We start from the raw sequence: 22,150 nt of genomic DNA on the forward strand, positions 1-22,150 counted from the left end.
ATGGCATGTGGGATCCAGTTCCCCTACTAAGAATTGAACCTGGGCCTGCTGCATTGGGAGCACAGAATCTTAGTTGCTAGACCACCAAGGAAATCCTCTAATATCACTGTCTTTTATCCCATTGTATATTCTTGCTTCCTTTGTTGACAATTAATTGACACTAGGTGTGTGGGTTTATTTTTGGGCTCTCTGTTCTATTCCATTGATCCATATGTCTTTTTTTGGTGCCAATACCATGCTGTTTTGATTACTGTTGCTTTGTAGTATTATCTGAAATCTAGGGTGGTTATGCTTCCTGCTTTGTTCTTTTTCTTCAGGATTGCTTTGGCAATTCTGAGTCTTTTTTGGTTCCATATAAATTTTAGGATTATTTGTTCTAATTCTGTGAAAAATGTCATGGGTAGTTTGATAGGGATCCAGCCATTGTCATAGAACTGCCTATTTCTGTTTTCAATTTTGTTAATTTTTCTTCCTATTTTGGGGTCTCTGTTATTAGGTTCATATATGTTTATAATTATTTCATGCTTTTGCTGGATTAAACTTTTTATCAGTGTATAATGCCCTTCTTTGTCTGTTGTTACCTGTTTTGACTTAAAGTATATTTTTTTCCTGACAATTATATAGCCAGTTCAGCTCTATCTTGATTATTGTTTTCATGGAATATCTTTTTCCAGACTTTACTTTCAACCTTTGCTTCAGCCTCTAAAGTGAATCTCTTATAGTTAGATGATAGATGGATCATATGTTTTTTAATTTAGTTTTCCAATCTTTTGCCTTTAATTGAAGAGGCTAACTCATTTACATTTAAAGTAATTATTTACTTATTTATTTTTGGCTTTGTTGGGCCTTCATTGTGTGGACTTTTTCTCCAGTTCAGGCAAGCAGAGGCTACTCTCTAGTTGTGGTGCGTGGGCTTCTCATTGCAGTGGCTTCTCTTGTTGCAGAGCACAGGCTCCAGGGTGCATGGACTTCCGTGACTCTTGGGCCCTAGAGCACAGCGTTAGTAGTTGTGGTGCATGGGCTTAGTTGCTCTGCAGCATGTGGGATCTTCCCAGACCAGGGATCAAACCCATGTCTCCTGCCTGGCAGGTGTATTCTTTACCATTGAGCTTTGTTTTCTTGGGCTCCAAAATCACTACAGATGGTGAATGCAGTCATTAAATTAAAAGACGCTTGCTCCTTGAAAGAGGGCTTTCCTGATAGCTCAGTTGGTAAAGAATCCGCCTGCAATGCAGAAGACCCCAGTTTAATTCCTGGGTTGGGAAGATCTGCTGGAGAAGGGATAGGCTACCCACTCCAGTATTCTTGGGCTTCCCTTGTGGCTCAGCTAGTAAAGAATCTGCATGCAGTGTGGGAGACCTGGGTTTGATCCCTGGGTTGGGAAGATCCCCTGGAGAAGGGAAAGGCTACCCACTCCAGTATTCTGGCCTGGAGAATTCCATGGACTGTACAGTCCATGGGGTTGCAAAGAGTCAGACACAACTGAGCGACTTTCACTTTCCTTCTCCTTGAAAGAAAAGCTATGACAAACAGACAGCATATTAAAAAGCAGAGACATTCCTTTGCCGACAACAGTCCATCTTGTCAAAGCTGTGGTTTTTCCAGTAGTCATGTTATGGATGTGAGAGTTGGACCATAAAGACAGTTGAGTGGCGGAGAATTGATCCTTTGAACTGTGGTGTTGAAGAAGACTTGAGAGTCCCTTGGACTGCAAGGAGATCAAACCAGTCCATTCTAAAGGAAATCAGTCCTGAATATTCATTGGAAGGACTGATGCTGAAGCTGAAGCTCCAATACTTTGGCTACCTAATGGCAAAAACTGACTCATTGGAAAAGACCCTGATGTTGGGAAAGATTGAAAGCAGGAGGAGAAGGAGACAGAGGATAAGATGTTGGATGGCATTACTGACTGGATAGACATGAGTTTGAGCAAGCTCCAGGATATGCTGATGGACAGAGAATCCTGGAGGACTACAGTCCATACAGTCCCTAGGTTGCAGAAGTGAACTGAAGTGACTTAGCACAAACGTATGACATACTGATTCCATATTCAAGTATATTGGGAAATGATCACCATAATAAGTCTGGTTAACATCTGTACAAAAGCTGTGTCTTTATGGGAATTGAGAGGTCCTTGGTGATTTTCTGTAATTGTAAAATTATCAGAACTAATATAACATTAGCATCACTGTGTTTTAGGATTTGCATTGAATTATAACATCTCAGTTGGAATAGACTGGTTTATTTTATAGTTTAGAAATGACTTAGAGAGGGTCAGTGTCTCTTGTTTAATGTCACTCAGTAGGTAACTAGTGGGCCTCAGGGGTTGGAAAAGTGAGTGTTTCTCAGTCGTGTCCCACTCTTTGCAACTCCATGGACTGTAGCCTGCCAGGCTCTTCTATCCATGGGATTTTCCAGGCAAGATACTGGAGTAGGTTGCCATTCCCTTCTCCAGGGGATCTTCCCCATCTAGCAATCAAACCTGAGTCTCCTGCATTGTAGGCAGATTCTTTACTGTCTGAACCAGGGGTTGGAGGCCTTAGCTGAAATTGACTCATATAATTTTTCTTTCCAAAGTAGTAGGAACTTTGGATAACTTTCTGTAATTATGCCTTAAAATAGTTTCCTTTGTCTATCCCATGAAGGGTTACTTGAGCAGTAAGGTAACTCTGTGATACAGCTTTTCCATTAGTTATGCAACAGTTATTTCAGGTAAGCTTTCTCAGTTAATGTATCCAAACAACACTTTTTAAGTTTCAGGCCCCAGAACTTGTGGTCAACCTGCCAATTGAACGATGGATAATTACAGAAAGGCATCAAAAACTTCTCTTGAAAGAATTCCAATTTCTGCTGAAGACTTGAGTTTGTAGCAGGAAAAGAATGATGTAAAGACATCAGTCTGGAGTAGATATTCTTTTAATTGCTAGTGATTTTAAGTGTTTATTAAGTATGTAGCATTGTGGTAGTCATTGATGGTAAGGATTCAAGGAAGGTAGAAGACATGATTAGAACTAGAAGTAGGAAATGGACTGATGTTTAATGATTTACTAAAAATTGCATGGAATACATCCTGAATGCTATTGTTTTCTATATCAGACACTTAAATTTGTTAAAAATTATCTGTATTTTCTTGTTAATAATTGGTTATTTAAGGTTAAAATCTCATTTAATACTCACTACTGCATTATGAAAAAAAACCCAGGAACTGGAAAGTCTGACATTTTTATTTGTTTCAACCAATTTTGCTGAATGTGCACTGGGAAGCAGTGAATCTTATTTTCAAAGCACTGTGTTCTCAGAGAGAACTTCGTTTCTAGGGACTGTAGCTTTTTGGGAAGAATTTTATACTCTTGATGCATGCATGCTACGTTGCTTCAGTTGTGTCCAGCTCTGTGGACTGTAGTCCTCCAGGCTCCTCTGTCCATGGGATTCTCCAGGCAATACAGAGTGGGTGCCATTTCCTTCTCTAGGGGATATTCCTGACCCAGGGATCAAACTTGAGTCTCCTGAATTGGCAGGTGGGTTCTTTACCACTAATACCAACTGGGAAGCGCATATTGTTGATAGCTTAAAATAAAAAGTTAAAAATAGTACTTTTTTAGTATAATTAGTACCTTTTTTTGAAAGCAAGAGGACATTTGCCACTCATATAAGAAAAAGTGCAGAAGGTCAGAAAATAACTAAGGTATGTTTTTTAATAACACATTATTTCTATTAAAAATGTAAATGTTGTTTCAGTTACGTGAAACAGATTGCTCACTTAAAGTGAAGCCTAGCAATTTTTCGGTCTTTTAACTCCTCGGTTGCATTTATCTATATTCAGTAGATTTAAAAAAAAATCTTTGTAGCTTTTATTTATACATACAAACTTGATTTATAGAGGTTTTTCTGTTCTTTTTTTCTTTTTGAATGGAGGAATAGTGTGTCTAAAAAGTTTTATAAACAGAATTGTGGATCACCTTTGCTATATCAGGTCTTTATTGTTTAGGCTTTTGTCAGTAAGATGATGTCTACAAAATTATTAGAGTTGTTATAGAATAGCAAAAGAAAATTTTAAATAATTTGGTTACTGGATAAGGTTAGCTAGTACTTTAGAGCCCATTTGTATTTTTAAAATTAGGAACCTTCAGCAGTTTCTACAAGAAATTATATATGTTTGACAACTGTTTTGACAGGTATGTAAAAAAACTTTATCAAGAATAATAACAGAAAAATGTATTTAAATATCAAAAATCCAGGAGCAAAAACATTCTTTTATAGGTAAAAGTGCTATATTTCCAGCTTTTTACTGGAAAATAATGTTAGTCAAAAAATAAATTAATGGTGAAAATCTAATATGGCTTTGGCTTAAGTTTTAATTAATTCCTTTAAATATTATCTTATAGAATAATTTAGAGGCAGAGGGACAACCATGTGAGGACACAGGAGGGAAAAAGAAAAAAAAAGAAAAAAGCCTAGTAAATTTTTTTTAATTGAAATATATTTTATTTACAGTATTAGTTTCAGGTGTGTAGCATAGCGATTCAGTGTTTTTAGAGATTATACTTCATTGAAAGTTATCACAAGATAATGGCTGTAATTTCCTGTGCTGTACAATACATCCTTGTTGCTTATCTACCTAGTAGGTTTCCAAAATAAAAGATAATATTAATCTGAACAGAGATGAAGGCAGAGAACGTAGAGGACTGTACTACAACAGGAATTATAAAAGCTAGGTCCAAGTAGGTTAGTACAATTAGTAATCCCAGATGGCTCAGTGGTAAAGAATCTGCCTGCCAGTGCAGGAGACCAGAGGTTCACCTTCAGTCTCTGGGTGGGGAAGATTGCCTGGAGGAGGAAATGGCAACCCACTCCAATATTCTTGCCAGGAAAATCCCATGGACAGAGGAGCCTGGCAGGCTACAGTCTGTGGGGTCGAGTCAGACATGACTGAGCATGCACGCACACCAAGTTGAATAAGATGTTTCAGTGAAGGCATAACTGGGTAAGTTTAATTTCTTTCTTTTTTTTGGAAATAACGCTTTGATATAAACATAGTTTGGAGTAAATGAATTGTGTTCTGATCTTTTGAATTTAGGTAGTATTTTTGTTTTAAAATGATGTATAGTTATATGATTAGAGGTGTTTGACTGCCCAAATTTGTTATTTAATAAATTAACCAAGTAAAATAAAAAATGCTACATGCAGTTTGCTTTTGGTGACTAATTTTTATTCATGTTTTTAATCTTTGTTTAGAGGCGTAAATTTAAGTATCAATTTAAGGCATATAGGACAAACTGAAAAGTAAAAAAAAAATCCTGATTTCCATAATACATAGTATACAATCTATTTCTCTTATAGAGGGGCTATAAAATGTAGTATTTTGATTTGTTTATAGTTTGTACTCTGTGGTAAAAGTGTAATAGTTCTTTTAATATTTTAGAAAAAAATTGGTTCTGACTTTTTGTTCATTATTACTGTCTTTTTGTAAACATTATTATTCTTTTAGAGCAGTTTTAGTTTCACTGTAGAGTTGGGCAGAAAGTACATTGTTGTTGTTCAGTTGCTCAGTCGTGTCCCACTCTTTGTGACCCTATGACTGCAGCACACCAGGCTTCCTTGTCCTCCACCATCTTCTGGAACTTGGTCAAACTCATGTCCATTGGGTTGGTGATGCCATCCAACCATAGTGCCCATGTAACTCCCTTCCCCCACACAGGAATAGCATCCCCCACTATCAACATCCCTGCACCAGAATGGTACATTTGTTATAATCGATGAACCTACACTGACACATCATTATCATCCAAAGTCATAGTTTACCTTAGAGTTCAGTCTTAAAGATATCCATTCTGTGGCTTTTGACAAATGTATAATGACATATATCCACCATTATATCATCATACAGAATATTACTATAATTTTTAAACTCTGAGTTCCCATTGGTTTTTTATTTTTTTTAATTTAAATTTATTTATTTTAATTGGAGGCTAATTACAATATTGTATTGGTTTTGCCATACATCAGCTTGAATCAGCCACGGGTGTGCACGTGTTCCCCATCCTGAATCCCTCTCCCACCTCCCTCCCCATACCATCCTTCTGGGTCATCCCAGTGCACCAGCCCCAAGCATCCTGTATCCTGCATCGAACCTGGACTGGTGATTCGTTTCTTAGTTGGTTTTTTAAAATTTTCTTACTTCAGAAGATTTTATTAAATTCCATTGTTCTTTGGAGATGGAAAAAGTCTGTTGACGTTGATTCCCCATGTTTAAAGGGTCACGTTAGAAGTAGATTAATGACATAAACAGGTAGTGTATAGTAGGAAAGTCATGTGGGAAAGATCTTACCACCTGTGTATGTGTTTAGTTGCTAAGTCATGTCTGACTCTTTGCAGCCCCCTGGACTGCAGCATCCCAGGCTTCTCTGTCCTTCACTATCTCCTGGAGTTTGCTCAATTCATATCTGTTGAGTTAATGATGCTATCTAACCATTTCATCCTCTGCCATTCCCTTCTTTTGTTGTAAGTCTTTCCCAGAATCAGAGTCTTTTCCAATTTGTTATTTTTGCTTCATTTTCTTTTAGGTTAGTTGCGGTATATCACTTGGAAGTTTTATTTCGCTTTTAGTTGAAATGCTTAGTGTAAAACATTTTACTTCTAAAGTTCCCATGTTTTGATGTCATTTGCCAGAATTACATTAGAACCTCCTTTACGGGCATTTTGCTGTTATTTACTAAGTGGGCATTAACCCTTTTTCATATTGTTTTCAGAGTTTAAAATTTTTTATTTTTTACTATTCAGTTTTGAAAGTAAATTGTAAAAGCTTTTTTTTATGTCTAACCAATTTTTTAAAAATGGTTTTTGCATTTTAAATAACAGATTTTTTTTTTGTTGTTGTTGTTTTCTTAACCCAATAGTTTGCTTGCCTAAACTGGATTTGAAGTAATTCAAACTACTGGACCTCTGCCACGTTACAATATCATAGAAAGAAGCAGGTTTTCAAATAATGGAAGAGTCTAAGACCTCTGAAAATGAAAATCATGAACCAAAGAAGAATGCTTGGGCTCTTTCTGAAGAAAGCAAAGCAGTTAAAGTTATAACTAATCAAACTTTGAAAGCTAAAAATGATAAATCCATAAAAGAAATTGGGACCAATTCTCCAAATAAGAATAGTAGTAAAAAAAATAAGCAAAATGATATTTGTATAGAAAAAACAGAAGTTAAATCATGTAAAGTAAATGCTGCCAGTGTTCCAGGTAAAGATTTAGTCCTTCGAGATCAAAGTCACTGCAAAGCAAAAAAATCACCTAATTCACCAGTGAAAGCAGAAAAGTTACCTGTTTCTCAGGCAAAAGTAGAAAGAGCACCCAGTTTACAGGCAAAAACAGAAAAACCATCAAAGTCACCTAATTCACCAGTGAAAACAGAAAAGACACCCAGTTCACAGGCAATAGTAGCAGAAAAGACACTTAATTCACAGAGGAAAGCAGAAAAAGCACCTGGTTCTCAGATGAAATCAGAAAAGGTACCCAGCCTGCCAGCAGAAGCTGAGAACGTACCCAATTTGCTGTTGAAAGAAAACATGAGACAGACAGAATTACAGCACATTGGAAAAAAAATTCCAAGTTCCTTTACTTCTCTGGATAAAGTGAATATTGGTGTTGCAGAAGAAGAAAAATCTGCTATGGAAAACTCACAACGATCTCAGAAGCAGCAAACGTGTACAGATAATACTGGTGATTCTGATGATAGTGCTTCAGGAACTGAAGACATATCAGATGATTTGAGTAAGTACAACTTAGATTATCCCACAAGTCACATTTTTGGAGAGATTTTTTAATATTAATGTCTTTAAATTTTTTCCTAGTTTAACCATTTTAACTGTGAAAAAGACATTCTTTAGATGGAAAAACATTTATTATGATAGGACAAAGCTTGTGAAAATACGAATTTAGTGGCTTCTGTAGTTGGTACACGCACGGACACATATACTATTTTTAAATGGTCCTGGTAATACAATGCTCATTCATTCACCAAACGTGTATGCCTGTATTGAGTTCCTGTTATATGTCGTTCAGGTATTTACAATGGAAAACCAAAAGAACACAGCCCTAGGTCTCAAGGAAGCTTCTAGTTACGTGAAGGTATTACAGATAAGTAAGGTGGTAATTTAGTTTAGTGCCAAAAACTTAGAATTGAGAAAGTACATGATTTAATTGAGGTATTTAGACTTTTAGGGCTTCCCTGGTGGCTCAGTGGTAAAGAATCTGCCTGCCAATGCAGGAGACACAGGTTCATTCCCTGGGTTGGAAAGATCCCCTAGAGAAGGAAATGGTAACCCACTCCAGTATTCTTGCCTGGGAAATCCCATGGACAGAGGAGCCTGGCAGGCTGTTACAGTTCATGGAGTGGCAAAAGAGTCGGATACAAGTTAGTAACTAAACGTCAACAACATTTAGACTTTGGGTTGAGAAAGGCATGATGCAAATGTGAGACTTCAAGTGTGACCGAGATTCATCATGACTGAAATAAGGACTTGAGGAATGTGGCAAAAGATGGAGCTGAAAAAGGCACACAAGAATTAAGAGAGTAAGGGGCCTTTAGGATATGACAGGACCTTATGAGTGTTTTGAGAAGCCACTAAAGAGGTAGCACTGTGATCACATGTATATGTGTGTGTCTTTTTTGGGGGATACAATGCAGCAAATTCTTTGACAGGAACAAAACTGGAAACAGAGATCTGTCAGGACACTGTTGGAATTTACTTGAGAACTATCAGTGTAAAATTAATTTTCTAATGGGATCTTGATATTAGCTTTAATTAATTACTTATAAATATTGTCCATGTCTCTCGAGTAATCTTAATTTTGTTGAAATTAATGAATTTTCCCTGGCAGTCTTTTTTCCTGATGTTTTTGTGGCTAAAAGAATAAAACCTTTTCTTGATGTATAAATAGAAAAAGCTATTTTTAAGTCATTATTTACCACTTTTTGAGAAATGCTAATAAAGAGTTCAGAAATAACTTTTTTTGTTTCTAGTGGTACACAGATAATGGCCTATTGACCTTTTTTTTTTTTTTTTTTTTTTTAAATTTAGTAGAGGTACCTGTATGTATGTAAAAAAAAAATTTAATACTTTTATAGATATGGCTTAGGACAAGGCCCCACAAAGTAAGCCAAATTAAAGACAATATCAAATAAATAATAGTACTTGGAAGTTTTTGGATATGGCAAATCTAAACATGACAGTATGTGACTCAGGTTGGGAAATACTGGTGTATGAGATCACTTACAAGGGTCTGGTCACTTTAATTAGTTAAAGCTATGATTTAAAGATTTTTTTTTAAAGGTGACAAAATAAAGTGACAGAGTGAGGTAGTTAAGCTAGTGAGCTCTGGAGTAAAATTTCATAGGTTTTGAATCTTATCTTCCTCACTGAAGAGCTTTGTGATCTTGGATAAGCTGCCTATCCTTTACAACATATCTTCAGTTTCCTCATTTTTTAAAAAAGTGGAGGTGCTGCTGCCTTTGTTATAAAGGTTAAGTGAAATAATTCATAGAATGTTTCATGTAGTCCTTGACACAGTAGGCACAATGGCAGTGAATATCCTTTATTATTATTATTTCTCCAATTCAGTGCAGTTTTGTTGTTTGTTAATGTGGAGAACAAGTTGAACTAGCTTAAGGAAGATAGTAGACCGAGTAGAGGTCCTTTTGGGAGACTTGTTTTAACAAAGTAATAAGAAGGAGTTATAGTAATCATTTCATAAATAAGGGCTTATTTTAAAGAATTTTCTTCAATATGTATAATATTGGCCTTGAAGTCATGTTGATACATAATTAGCTCTTTTTTTTCTGTTTTGTAAATTAAATTTTTACATAGATTTCCCCTTTGTAAATGAAATAGAATAAAATCTCTTTGTCTAGGTCATTGCCTATTTGGACTTAATTTAACATAGGTTATAGACTTTTGATTAATCTCAGGCCCACCTGATTAGTGAATTAATTTTCATTAAGTCCAACTTTGGCTCCTGTGTAGCACTTACACAATTTCTCCTTTTGCCATTCATAAATTTAAAAAATATTTTGAGTGATATCTGCTATGTGCCAGTTACTGATCTAGTCACTGAGAATATAACAATGAACAAAACAGGTAATACTACACTTATGGAGTTAATATTCTAGTGGGAAGAAATAGATGGCGACATAGTAAGTAACAGAAGTATGTAATAAGTTCACTTCAGTTCAGTTCAGTTGCTCAGTCGTGTCCGACTCTGCGACCCCATGAATTGCAGCACACCAGGCCTCCCAGTCCATCACCAACTCCCAGAGTTCACTGAGACTCACGTCCATTGAGTCAGTGATGCCATCTAGCCATCTCATCCTCTGTCATCCCCTTCTCCTCTTGCCCCCAATCCCTCCCAGCATCAGAGTCTTTTCCAATGAGTCAACTCTTTGCATGAGGTGGCCAAAGTACTGGAGTTTCAGCTTTAGCATCATTCCTTCCAAAGAAATCCCAGGGCTGATCTCCTTCAGAATGGACTGGTTGGATCTCCTTGCAGTCCAAGGGACTCTCAAGAGTCTTCTCCAACACCACAGTTCAAAAGCATCAATTCTTCGGCGCTCAGCCTTCTTCACAGTCCAACTCTCACATCCATACATGACCACAGGAAAAACCATAGCCTTGACTAGGTGGACCTTTGCTGGCAAAGTAATGTCTCTGCTTTTGAATATGCTGTCTAGGTTGGTCATAACTTTCCTTCTAAGGAGTAAGCGTCTTTTAATTTCATGGCTGCAGTCACCATCTGCAGTGATTTTGGAGTCCCCCAAAATAAAGTGTGACACTATTTCCACTGTTTCCCCATCTATTTGCCATGAAGTAATGGGACCGGATGCCATGATCTTCGTTTTCTGAATGTTGAGCTTTAAGCCAACCTTTTCACTCTCCACTTTCACTTTCATCAAGAGGCTTTTTAGTTCCTCTTCACTTTCTGCCATAAGGGTGGTGTTATCTGCATATCTGAGGTTATTGATATTTCTCCCGGCAATCTTGATTCCAGCTTGTGTTTCTTCCAGTCCAGCGTTTCTCATGATGTACTCTGCATATAAGTTAAATAAGCAGGGTGACAATATACAGCCTTGATGTACTCCTTTTCCTGTTTGGAACCTGTCTGTTGTTCCATGCCCAGTTCTAACTGTTGCTTCCTGACCTGCATACAGATTTCTCAAGAGGCAGATCAGGTGGTCTGGTATTCCCATCTCTTTCAGAATTTTCCACAGTTCATTGTGATTCACCGATGGTGATAAATATTAAAAATAAAACAGGAAAGGTCATAAAGAATGGAAGAATGATGCTGCTGTGTCTGGTGATGGTGTTTCATATTTAAATTGTCACTGACAAGGTGACATTAGAGCAAATATTTGAAGATAAGAGGTGAGAGAGTGCGCCTGGTAAATATTTGAAGGGAGAATATTCTAGATTTGGGCTTCTCAAACTTTAGTGTGTGTAGGAATCACCTGGGAAGTGTATTAAAATTCAGATTCTTGGGCTCCATTCTCTGGGGTTTTTATTTAGAAAGTTAAGAGTTTGATGCTGGATTTCTAGCAAGCTCCTTAATGAAACTGCTGCTGCTGCTGGTGGTCAGGATCATGCTTTTGGCAGCAGAACCTATTAGTAACTCATCTTTTTACTTTTCACTTATACCACCCTTCCTTATGTTTTCAACATAGCAGCCAGAATGATCCTGTTAAAATTATTCAGATTGTGTTACTGCTATTCAGAATGTTTCAGTGGTTTTCAATATATTAGAGTAAAAGCTAGTGTCCTTGCTGTGACCTTGTGATTTTTGACATTCCCCCCTGCTTCTCTGATCTCATTTATCTACTTCTTATCCTTTTTCTCTGTTCCAACAGCATGATTTCCTTACAGTTCCTCAAATGTGAAGGCAAGTGGTCACCTATTGTCTTTTGTATTTGCTTTTTTCTTTGCCTGGAACACTCTTCTTCCAGATGGCCACATGGCTAGCTGTCTTACTTCTTCACCTTCTCATTGAGCCTTTTGCTGGGTTGCTTATCTAAAATTTATAACCCTTACCTCTACTTCTGGCACTCCTTATTCCTTGTACTATTTTAATTTTTCTCCAAAGTTCTTATTATCATGTCATATTTAAAGTTTCTCCCACTTACCTTTTTATGTTTCAAGATACAGTTCATACACCATAACATTTGCCATTTAAAAATATACAATTGAGTGTTTTTTTAGTGTATTTATGGAGAAGGCAGTGGCACCCACTCCAGTACTCTTGCCTGGAAAATCCCATGGGCGGAGGAGCCTGGTAGGCTGCAGTCCGTGCGGTCGCTAGGAGTCAGACACGACTGAGCGACTTCACTTTCACTTTTCACTTGCATGCATTGGAGAAGGAAATGGCAACCCACTCCAATGTTCTTGCCTGGAGAATCCCAGGGATGGGGGAGCCTGATGGGCTGCCGTCTATGGGGTTGCACAGAGTCGGACACAACTGAAGCGACTTAGCAGTGTATTTATAAAATGTGTAGACATTACCACTGTCTAAATCTTGAATATTTTCACCACCTCTAAAAGAAATTCCATACCCATTAGCAGTCACTACTCATTATCCTGTCCTCCTAGGTACTGCCAACCACTAATTTAGTTTCTGTCTCTGTAGATTGCCTCTTTTATATGAACAAAATCGTGAAACGTGGCCTTTTGTGTTTCACTTCTTTCACTTAGTATATTTTAAGATTCGTCCATATTGTAGGTATTGGTATATCATTTTTTCTCATTGCTAAGTAATACTCCAGGTATGCCCTTCTTGTGGTAGGAGACATATCACCTCCAGAGGCACACTGTTTTTGTTCAGAAAATTAGTGTTATCAAAAGAAAGAACCTACTTTCAGGGTTCTTGTAGATGGCATGTAGAGTGGCTTTTCAGGGCAGCAGGGAGAGGTTTATTGATTATCTATGAGCATTTACTTTTAGATTTGTCCAAGTCAATTTAACACTCTGTTATTGTCATCTCTGGTCTAGGCATTGTATTAAACTCTGAAGGTACAAAAGTGAATAAGACCTGGTCATTAGCATCAAGGAATTCATTATCTCATGTAACATGTAGATAAATGAATACAAATTACATTACTGTGAAAATGAAATAATAGAGAGTGCTCGGAGAATATAAATATCAAACTGTCTTCTGAAACAGATGAAGCTTAAGCTGAATTTTGCAGGACAGGTAAACAGTACTAATTGAAGTGGGACGGGCCTTGATAGTAGAGGAAACAGAGCATATGAAGGCATTGATCCTTGGAGCGCAGTGATCCATTGTAACACATTTGTTATGAATGAAGTGGAAAGTGTTAGGGCAGGATATAAGGTTGGAGATATAGACTACTTAGCTCTTTTTAATGGAAAAGGCAATGGCACCCCACTCCAGTACTCTTGCCTAGAAAATCCCATGGATGGAGAAGTCTTGTAGGTGCAGTCCATGGGGGTCGCTAAGAGTTGGACATGATTGAGCGACTTCACTTTCAATTTTCACTTTCATGCATTGGAGAAGGAAATGGCAACCCACTCCAGTGTTCTTGCCTGGAGAATCCCAGGGACGGGGGAGCCTGGTGGGTTGCCGTCTATGGGGTCACACAGAGTCGGACACGACTGAAGCGACTTAGCAGCAGCAGCAGCTCTTTTTTAAAAAATTTTAAATTTTTTATTTTCCATTTTAAGTCTTTATTGAATTTGTTACAGTATTGCTTCTGTTTTATGTTTTGGCTTTTTGGCCATGAGACATGTGGGATTTTAGTTCCCCAACCAGGGATTGAACCCCCACCCCCTGCATTAGAAAGTGAAATCTTAACCACTGGACCATCAGGGGAGCCCCAGCTCTGTTTTTGAGGTCTTGGCTTAAAATCTCAGAAAAGCCTTCCCTGAGAGTTTATCTCCTCCATTACTTGTTTTTTTTCCTTTATAGCATTTGCACAACTTGGAATTATTGTATTTAAACTGTTGACAGCCTGCAAGAGGACAAGTACTGTGTGTTTATTCTGAACTTTATGAGAGCCCATTAGTTATTTTAAGCATGAGAGTTACATGATTCAATTTGTATTTTAAAATATCACACTGGTGGAGCATGCATTATTGCATGTTGGAACCTACTCTATTCCAAGTATATATTGATAGGTGCTAGAAATGCATGGATTGAAAGCACATAGTCTGTGCCTTAAAGAGATTGCAGTCTAGCTAGGAGAAACAAAGAAAAAATATTGATGTGGTTGAAATATCTATTGAGTTCAGTGAAAGCAAAAAGAAGGACCCTCATAGATTTGTGTATTTGTGGTCTGGAGTATATATATTCTTTTAGCTCATACTTTATAGTGATAAAGTCACTGAAGTGACTAGTTCAGTGAGTCACCTTTGGGATTTAAAGTAGTTTTATATCATATTTACTTTGGAGATTCTGCAAGATAGTATGTTACATTAGCCTTGTATAGTGAGTCTTAGTCATAGTTGTCTTTTTTGATGTAGGTGGGTCAGAAGAAGATAGACATTTGACCCATGAAGTAGTTTTTTGTGTGTGAATTTTGATATCATGTATATCTTTTACTTAATATTTTATGTAGGTATACCAATTTGCACTACCAAGGAAAAATATTTTTTCTGTATGTGTATACATTGAATGTCTGTTTTTCATTAAATTTTTTTTAATTTACCAATTCTGTTGATGGTAACTAAGTGATTGCTTCCTTTTCTAGGTAAAATGAAGAGTGATGAATCTAATAAAGAAAATTCTTCAGAGATGGACTATTTAGAAAATGCCACTGTGATAGATGAATCTACATTGACACCTGAGCAGAGGCTAGGCTTGAAACAAGCAGAAGAACGCTTAGAAAGAGATCACATCTTTCGACTTGAAAAAGTATACTATATTGTTTTAGTTATTTGGAGGAAAATGCATGTTCAACCAAGTACAGCTCTTTTTATTTTTCTTACAGTATTCCTTAAGCAGAGATATCACTCATTTTCCCTTCCTTCCCTCTTCTTTTCTTCTTTTCTCCCTCTCTTTCACTCCGTTGTTCAGCAAATCCTTTCATCTGTGAGTTTTCATTCTTTCATCCCAGGGCTTGACAAACTATGGTCTATCACCTTGTTTTTGTTTTCTAAAATTGTAGTAAAATAAATACCTCATGTTTTTATGAACAGTTTTATTGGAACACAGCCATGTCATCCTTATTATCTATGGCTGCTTTCTTGCTCCTATGGCAGAGTTGAGTTTTGAATACTTGGTGCAGTGTATTTGGATCACTAAGCATAAAATATCTACTCTTTACCAAAAGCATAAAATATTTACTGAAATATTACTTTGTTCCTTTACAAAAAGTGTGCTGACCCCTGATTTACTCATTTATCAAATAGATATGGAGAGCTTGTTACGTTCTAGATACTGTGCTAAACACTGGGGATATATTGGTGAATATGGCACAGTGTCTGCCCATTAGAAGTTAACAGTCTGTTTGGAGTGCCAAATAGCAAATACTACAGGATATACTAAACTTTCTTCCTTCCCTCTGGGTTTTCTCTTTCTCTTTTCTCCCATATTTACTGAGTATCTTCTGTGTATTAGGAACTGTTCTAGCCATCGGTATCTTGTTCCTAAGTACTTATTAATTCCCTGACCTAGAAATACACATTCCCAGCGTTAACAACAAAAACACTGCTAGATGTTGAAAGAAAGAAACATAAATCATCTTGTTCTTAAACAGATTCTTGGGATATTTGTTAGTATGCATACAGGGAAATATTAGGTTGGTGCAAAAGTAAGTATGGTTTTAGACCCTGAATTTTAAATCTTTATAACTAGGCTCAGACACATCTTTATTAATCAAAATAGGAACCATTATAATCATCGCATTTTTGCCAATGAGAAATAAGTTTGTTTATTCCTGTAGCATAAAAATACATGCTTGATTCAACGAACTCTTGGAAAGCATTTTCCCTGTAATGGTTTCTCCAGGATTCAGAACACGGTAGTGGATCAGACTGGCAGCAGACCACCAGTGACCGTGACATTTTTTGGTGCAAGTTTGACTTTGGGAAGTGCTTTGGAGCTGCTTCTCGGTCCACCCACTGAGCTGGTTGTTGCTAGTTGTGTAAAATCCACTTTTCATCACGTCTTCTTTCATCACTCATCAACTTCTCCTGTAGTTACAAGAGGATCAGTTTTGATGATCCTCTCAGTTGGTCATTGTCACCTTCCAGTGGCCAGCCATTATGCTCCTCATCTTCAAGGCTCCCATTTCCTTTACAAAACTTCTCGAGCCACTACTGTACTAAACCTTCATTAGCAGTTCCTGGCCAAATGCGTTGTTGATGTTGCAGGTTGTCTCTGTTGCTTTATAACTCATTTTTAACTCAAATAAGAAAATCACTGGAATTTACTTTTTTGTCTAACATCATTTCTATAGTCTAAAATACATATAAAATAAACAGAGGTAATAACTCATTAGCAAAAAACATAAAGCAAGAAATGGGCATTCAAATGATGTATAACATAACTTTTATTTAAGAATGTATTCCAATATCAAATGGCAAATTTCAGCAATGCAGACTTGGAATTACTTTTGCACCAACCTTATATAATAAATATAATAAATACTTATCATTTCTGATAAATAGGGAAAGAAAGAAATGGTGTGATTTTATATAACTTAGAGAAAAGGTCATATCTAAATTGAAGAAGGCAATCCTGAGTCATTAGTAAAACTTATGAAAAAGTAGTTATCCTGTGAAAGTAGGAAGGAATATCAAAGAGTATATAAAATAGGAAAGAGTTTGGCTTATATAGTTTCAGACAATCCTAGTTAGAAGGAAGTCTTTTTTTCAATTTGCTGTTTCACAGAGTTCTGTCTTTCCTCTCACTTTCTCTGTCCTAAGTCTGGAATTAGTCTGGATCTGTGTATTATCAGGATAAATATTGAATACTTGTGTGCCATGATCTTGTGATAAAAAGCTAGAATTGGGGCATACATGGCTTCATTATACTGCTTTTCTAGGGTTTCTTTTAGAGAAAGACATGTAAGCAAATAATAATAGTAGTAACAATATTGTTTGAAAATGGGTTCCCAACTTGAGTTGGGGTATAGAGGCATAAATTTGGGAATGCTTTATAAGAAAGTGACATTGGAACTGAGTTTGCAAAAATGGCTAGGAGTTGAGTAGGTGGGTTGGAGAATGGTGGTGTAGGTAAATTGTATGACATGTATAAAGGAAAGGTGAAATGTGTTTTCAAGGGATAGAAGCAGGGGACTAGGTGTGAAAATGTATAGTATATGAAGTGGGAAAAGTCACTTGTTGGGAAAAGGAAGAAGTTGGGGTGGAATGGATATTTGATAGTAGTAGGAAAGAAGGGCCTGAGGTGAAAGAAATCTTGAAAGCATGTAAAACATATTGTTGTTGAATTTAAATAGTAATGATGTAAAATCAGCATGCCAGTATCAGCATAGATGTCTATAAACTCTTCTTTTTTCTGATACCTTTTTGGTTTTCATGCCCTCCAAAACCTCTTGTTTTCAATCCATTATATTCTTAGATAAAACTTTTCTTTACCAATTTTAAATACTCATTAAGAATATTCTTACCAGCTTGCTTTTGATTGCATCAGGTATTTGGTTCACAGTTTACCTGTGGATTATCTAACCTAAGAGTAAAGACGTAGACTTTTTAACCTGTAGCAAGAAGGAATAAACCCAAACTGTTAGATCTGGGTCCCCAACCTCCGGGATCTAATACCTGATGATCTGAGGTGAAGCTGATAGAATAGTAATAGAAATAAAGTGAACAATATATGTAATGTGCTTGAATCATCCTCAAACCATCTCTCCCCATCTGTGGAAAATTTACCTTCCATGAAACTCATCGCTGGTGCCAGAAAGGTTGGGGATCAATGTAGATCAAAAGAGTAAATTTCCCCATGTGTGCATGCATGCTCAGTCGTGTCCAACTCTTTTTGACCCCACGGACTGTAGTCCACCAGACTCCTCTGTCCATGGAATTTTCCAGGTAGAATACTGGAGTGGGTTGCCATTTCTTACTCCAGGGGAATCTTCCCCAGTCAGGGATCAAATCCAGTCTCTTGTGTCTCCTGCATTGACAGGTGGATTCTTTATGACTGTGCCACCTGATACTAAGTGTTAAATATTGATTATGAAATACTTAGATTCTCCATGCTCAGGAATCTTTTTTTTTTTTAATTACAGCTTTTATTTTTTCCAGTTTTATTGAGAAGTAATTGACATACATTGACTGTATAAATTTAAGGTATATAGCATGGTGATTCCATTTACATGGATTGAAATAATTACCACGGTAGGTTTAGCTAACATCTTCTCATATAGATGCAATAAAAAGAAAAAAGTAATAAATATTCTTTGATGAGAACTTTTAGGATTTACTCTCAGCAACTCTCTTATATATCGTAACAGCAGTGCTCATTATATTCCTGGTGCTTATTTATCTTATAAGTAGAAATTGGTACTTATTATCCACACTTCTCCAGTATTCTCGTCTTCTCCCCTCTGCCTCTGGTAATCAGAAGTCTGATCTCTTTTTCTTTGAGGGATTTAAAAAAAATGATTCCATATAAAAGTGAGATCATAGAGTATTAATCTTTCTCTATCTCACTTATTTTACTTGGCATAATGCCTTCAAGGTCCATCCATGTTGTAGCAAATGGTAGGATTTTCTCATTTTTTTTTAATGGCTGATTTGATTCCTGGGCTGGGAAGATCCGCTGGAGAAGGGATAGGCTATTCACGCCAGTATTCTTGGGCTTCCCTTGTGTTTCAGCTGGTAAAGAATCTGCTTGCAATGCAGGAGACCTGGGTTCCATCCCTTCCATCAGGGAAGATCCCGTGAAGAAGGGAAAGGCAACCCACTCCAGTATTCCTTCCTGGAGAATTCCATGAACTGTATAGTCCACAGGGTCATAAAGAGTCAGACACGGCTGAGCGACTTTCACTTTCCTTTTCTTTGCTTCTTCATATAGACATTTATTGCTATGAACTTTCCTCTTAGAGCTGCTCTTGCTGTATCCCACGGGTTCTGGTATGTTATTTTTCCAATTTTGTCTCAAGAAACTTTTATTTCCCGTTAATTTTTTGTTTGGTCCATTGGTTGTTCAGGATACAAATCTTTATTTTAGCTGGTCTACGTAAACTTACCAATGTGTTTGTTAATGGTAAAATAAAATACTATAACTATAATAAAGAAATTTTTAAATATTGTATTTTTCATGTGTCCCTTCTGTGAAACTAGAAGCTTCATGATGATGAGGACATTTTTGTCTTATTTACTGTTATGCTGAATACAGTACCTTGCACATAGTAGTTGGTTAGTAATTAGAGATAGTTTGCATCCTGGTTAAATAAATGGGTTTTGGAGTCACTGGGTCTTAGTTCTGCCACTTACTGATTAAGTAAGTGGTTAGAATTGGTAAGTTATTTAACTTCTTTAAACTGATTAACATTGGTAAGTTATTTAACTTTAAACCTCAGATTATCATTAAAATGGAGTTGATAGAAATTTGCTTATTGGGCTATGACAGATAGTAGAGATAAAGTTCTTGGTCAGTGCCTGGTGTATGCTAAGTACGAAATAAAGATTAGCTACTTGTAGAAATGAGTTATTTTACCAAGTAGGGCAATTTTTATTACTTCATTTTTACAGCCATAGAAGCAGGTTTAAGTGTTAGAAATTTATCCAAGATGAGTTGAGATGTCATTTCAGGCCTTTTGTCTCCCCAGTCAGTGTTATACCAAGCTTTTCTTACTTAAAGATTCCAGGCATGTCTTGTCTGCTCACATTTTACATTTGAAAAAGTTGTCTGATAAGAGGGCATATGATTTCCTTAGTGACGTCATCAATATTCATGGCTTTAGGTATTTTGTATTTATGCGTTCAACTCCTCAGTCCAGCCATTCTTGCCACTTCCACAATTCTTACCTTGAACCAAGTCAGTGTCATCTGGATTATTGCAGTGTGCTTATAATAGCAATAAGTTCTTTTTGTTTCTTTTCTTGATAAAGAAGGCAAGTGATCCCTGTTAATAGATTAGATCTTGTAATTCTCTGCTCAGAAGTCTTCAGTACCTTTCCCTCACACTTAGAATCCTTAGAGTCCTTAATAAGGGGCCTTGTGATCTGACTTCTATTACCTCTCTCTTCAGTCCTCGTAGCTTTTTTTTTTGCAGTGTCTTAAATTAAGCACATTCCTTCCTCAGGGTCTTAGCATTCACATTTCTCTTCACTTGAAATGTCTTCATACATCCATACAACTCAGTCCTTTACTTCCTTTAAGTCATTTTTATCAGTAAATGATGATTCTATTTTTAAAAAGAAGATACCTCCCTTAAATTCCTATTTTTTTATTTGTGCATTTATTTATTACCTTTCTATCTTAGAATGTAAATTCATGAGGACAAGAATTTTCATCTATTTTGTTTACTCCTAGAGAATATTTGACATATAGTATGAGCTCAGAAAATATTTGGTGAATTAAGAAGTAGTTATGGTCGGAAACTAAGAGAAGTCTCTGTGAGGGCTTAATTCATTCCCCAATAAGGACAGGTTTGAAGTAATTTTAAAGAAATGACTAGATTGAACTGATTTTTCTTACTTGCTTATTGCCTTGGGCAGATTTCTTAATTCTAGGGGTTTAGTTGCTTTGCCAGTAAAATGAGGAATTCCTCATAGGGGTATTGTAAGGTTAATAATGGATACTCTATATAAGTGAAAGCTATGTTTATTTTTGATCTGTGGCAGGACTGTTGCTAAATTGGGGCAGGTTCTTATTTAAAGGAAATTGTGTTATGTTCTGAAGTAAGAGAATCTTTTTGCAGCCTATTGAAGGTCAATAATGGCACCCCACTCCAGTACTCTTGCCTGGAAAATCCCATGGACAGAGGAGCCTGGTGGGCTATAGTCCATGGGGTCGCTAAGAGTCGGACACGACTGAGCGACTTCACTTTCACTTTTCACTTTCATGCATTGGAGAAGGAAATGGCAACCCACTCCAGTGTTCTTGCCTGGAGAATCCCAGGGACGGGGGAGCCGGGTGGGCCGCCGTCTATGGGGTCGCACAGAGTCGGACACAACTGAAATGACTTAGCAGTGAATGTCACTATGAGGTAAAAATTAAGCATTGCTGCAATTTCAGTGTAAGGAACTAGAAACAATTTTAAAATTCAACATAAATTCATTGTGTTTGGTAATTTTTTATTGTACCATCTTAGGGTCTTTGGTGGATTTCGTCTTGGCTTTGATTCAGATGTACATGAAATTAAATCAGTGTCTACCTTGTAATACTGTTGTATCCTTGTAAAAGTTACAAGCTCTCTGAGCTTTTTTCCCCCCAGGTGTATAAAATGAAGACAATACCAATGTAATAGGATTATTAGGGGAGTTAAAATGATAAATTTTATGTTGAACATCTAGCATAGTGCCTAGCATATAACGGACCCTTTGAAATTTTTAATTTTTTATTATTTCAAGATTGCATGTATAAAGTATGATTTAAGTATTGTGACTGCTACTTTCCATGTGTCGTAATTGTTTTACCTTTCAGAGTAGTTACCTCAAGAGGTTATCCATTTATTCCCAGGTGATTGTAACTGATTAGAGTGTTTTCACAACTCATCTTTTGGAGTTGTCTTCTGTATTTATAGTATTTGTTGTTTGTTTAGTTGCTTAGTTGTGTCCGACTCTCTTGTGACTCCATGAACTGAAGCCTTCAAGGTTCCTCTGTCCATGGGCTTTCCCAGGCAAGAATACTGGAGTGTGTTGCTATTTCATTCTCCAGGGGATCTTCCTAATTCAGGAATCAAACCTGCATCTCATGCATTGGCAGGCAGATTCTTTACCACTGAGCCACCAGGGAAGCCCCATATTTGTAGATTCTTTTGAAATCCCCAATTTGAGAGTAGATTTTATCTTTTATAGGAATCAAAAAGACAAATTTTGAAACCAATTTTTGGCAGTGTTGGAATAACACTAAATAATAATACTGCCTTTCTTATTTTATAATGAATTCTAAAGACTATATTAGATGAATATCAAACATATTTAGGACTATCATGATATTGTTTGAAATTAGTATATTATCTCC

General features: G+C 36.7%; 1 protein-coding gene across 13 annotated transcripts in view; it reads left to right on the forward strand.

Moving 5' to 3' along the window:
- The window catches only part of TUT4 (terminal uridylyl transferase 4), a 143,722-nt gene that overhangs the window by 38,350 nt on the left and 83,222 nt on the right, over positions 1-22,150 (forward strand). For 11 of the 13 annotated variants that reach the window (XM_059884619.1, XM_005204565.5, XM_005204560.4 and 8 more), the window contains exons 2-3: positions 6,897-7,766; positions 14,746-14,909. In XM_059884619.1, coding sequence (XP_059740602.1) covers positions 6,986-7,766; positions 14,746-14,909 — 945 coding nt within the window. In that variant the 5' untranslated portion in view covers positions 6,897-6,985. Of the gene's footprint in view, positions 1-4,364; positions 4,985-6,896; positions 7,767-14,745; positions 14,910-22,150 lie in introns of those variants that run through there. The other 2 variants (XM_010803514.4, NM_001206930.1) reach the window with 2 other exon arrangements.

This window comes from Bos taurus, chromosome 3 (genome assembly GCF_002263795.3).
Source record: "Bos taurus isolate L1 Dominette 01449 registration number 42190680 breed Hereford chromosome 3, ARS-UCD2.0, whole genome shotgun sequence".
Lineage (NCBI taxonomy): Eukaryota > Metazoa > Chordata > Mammalia > Artiodactyla > Bovidae > Bos > Bos taurus.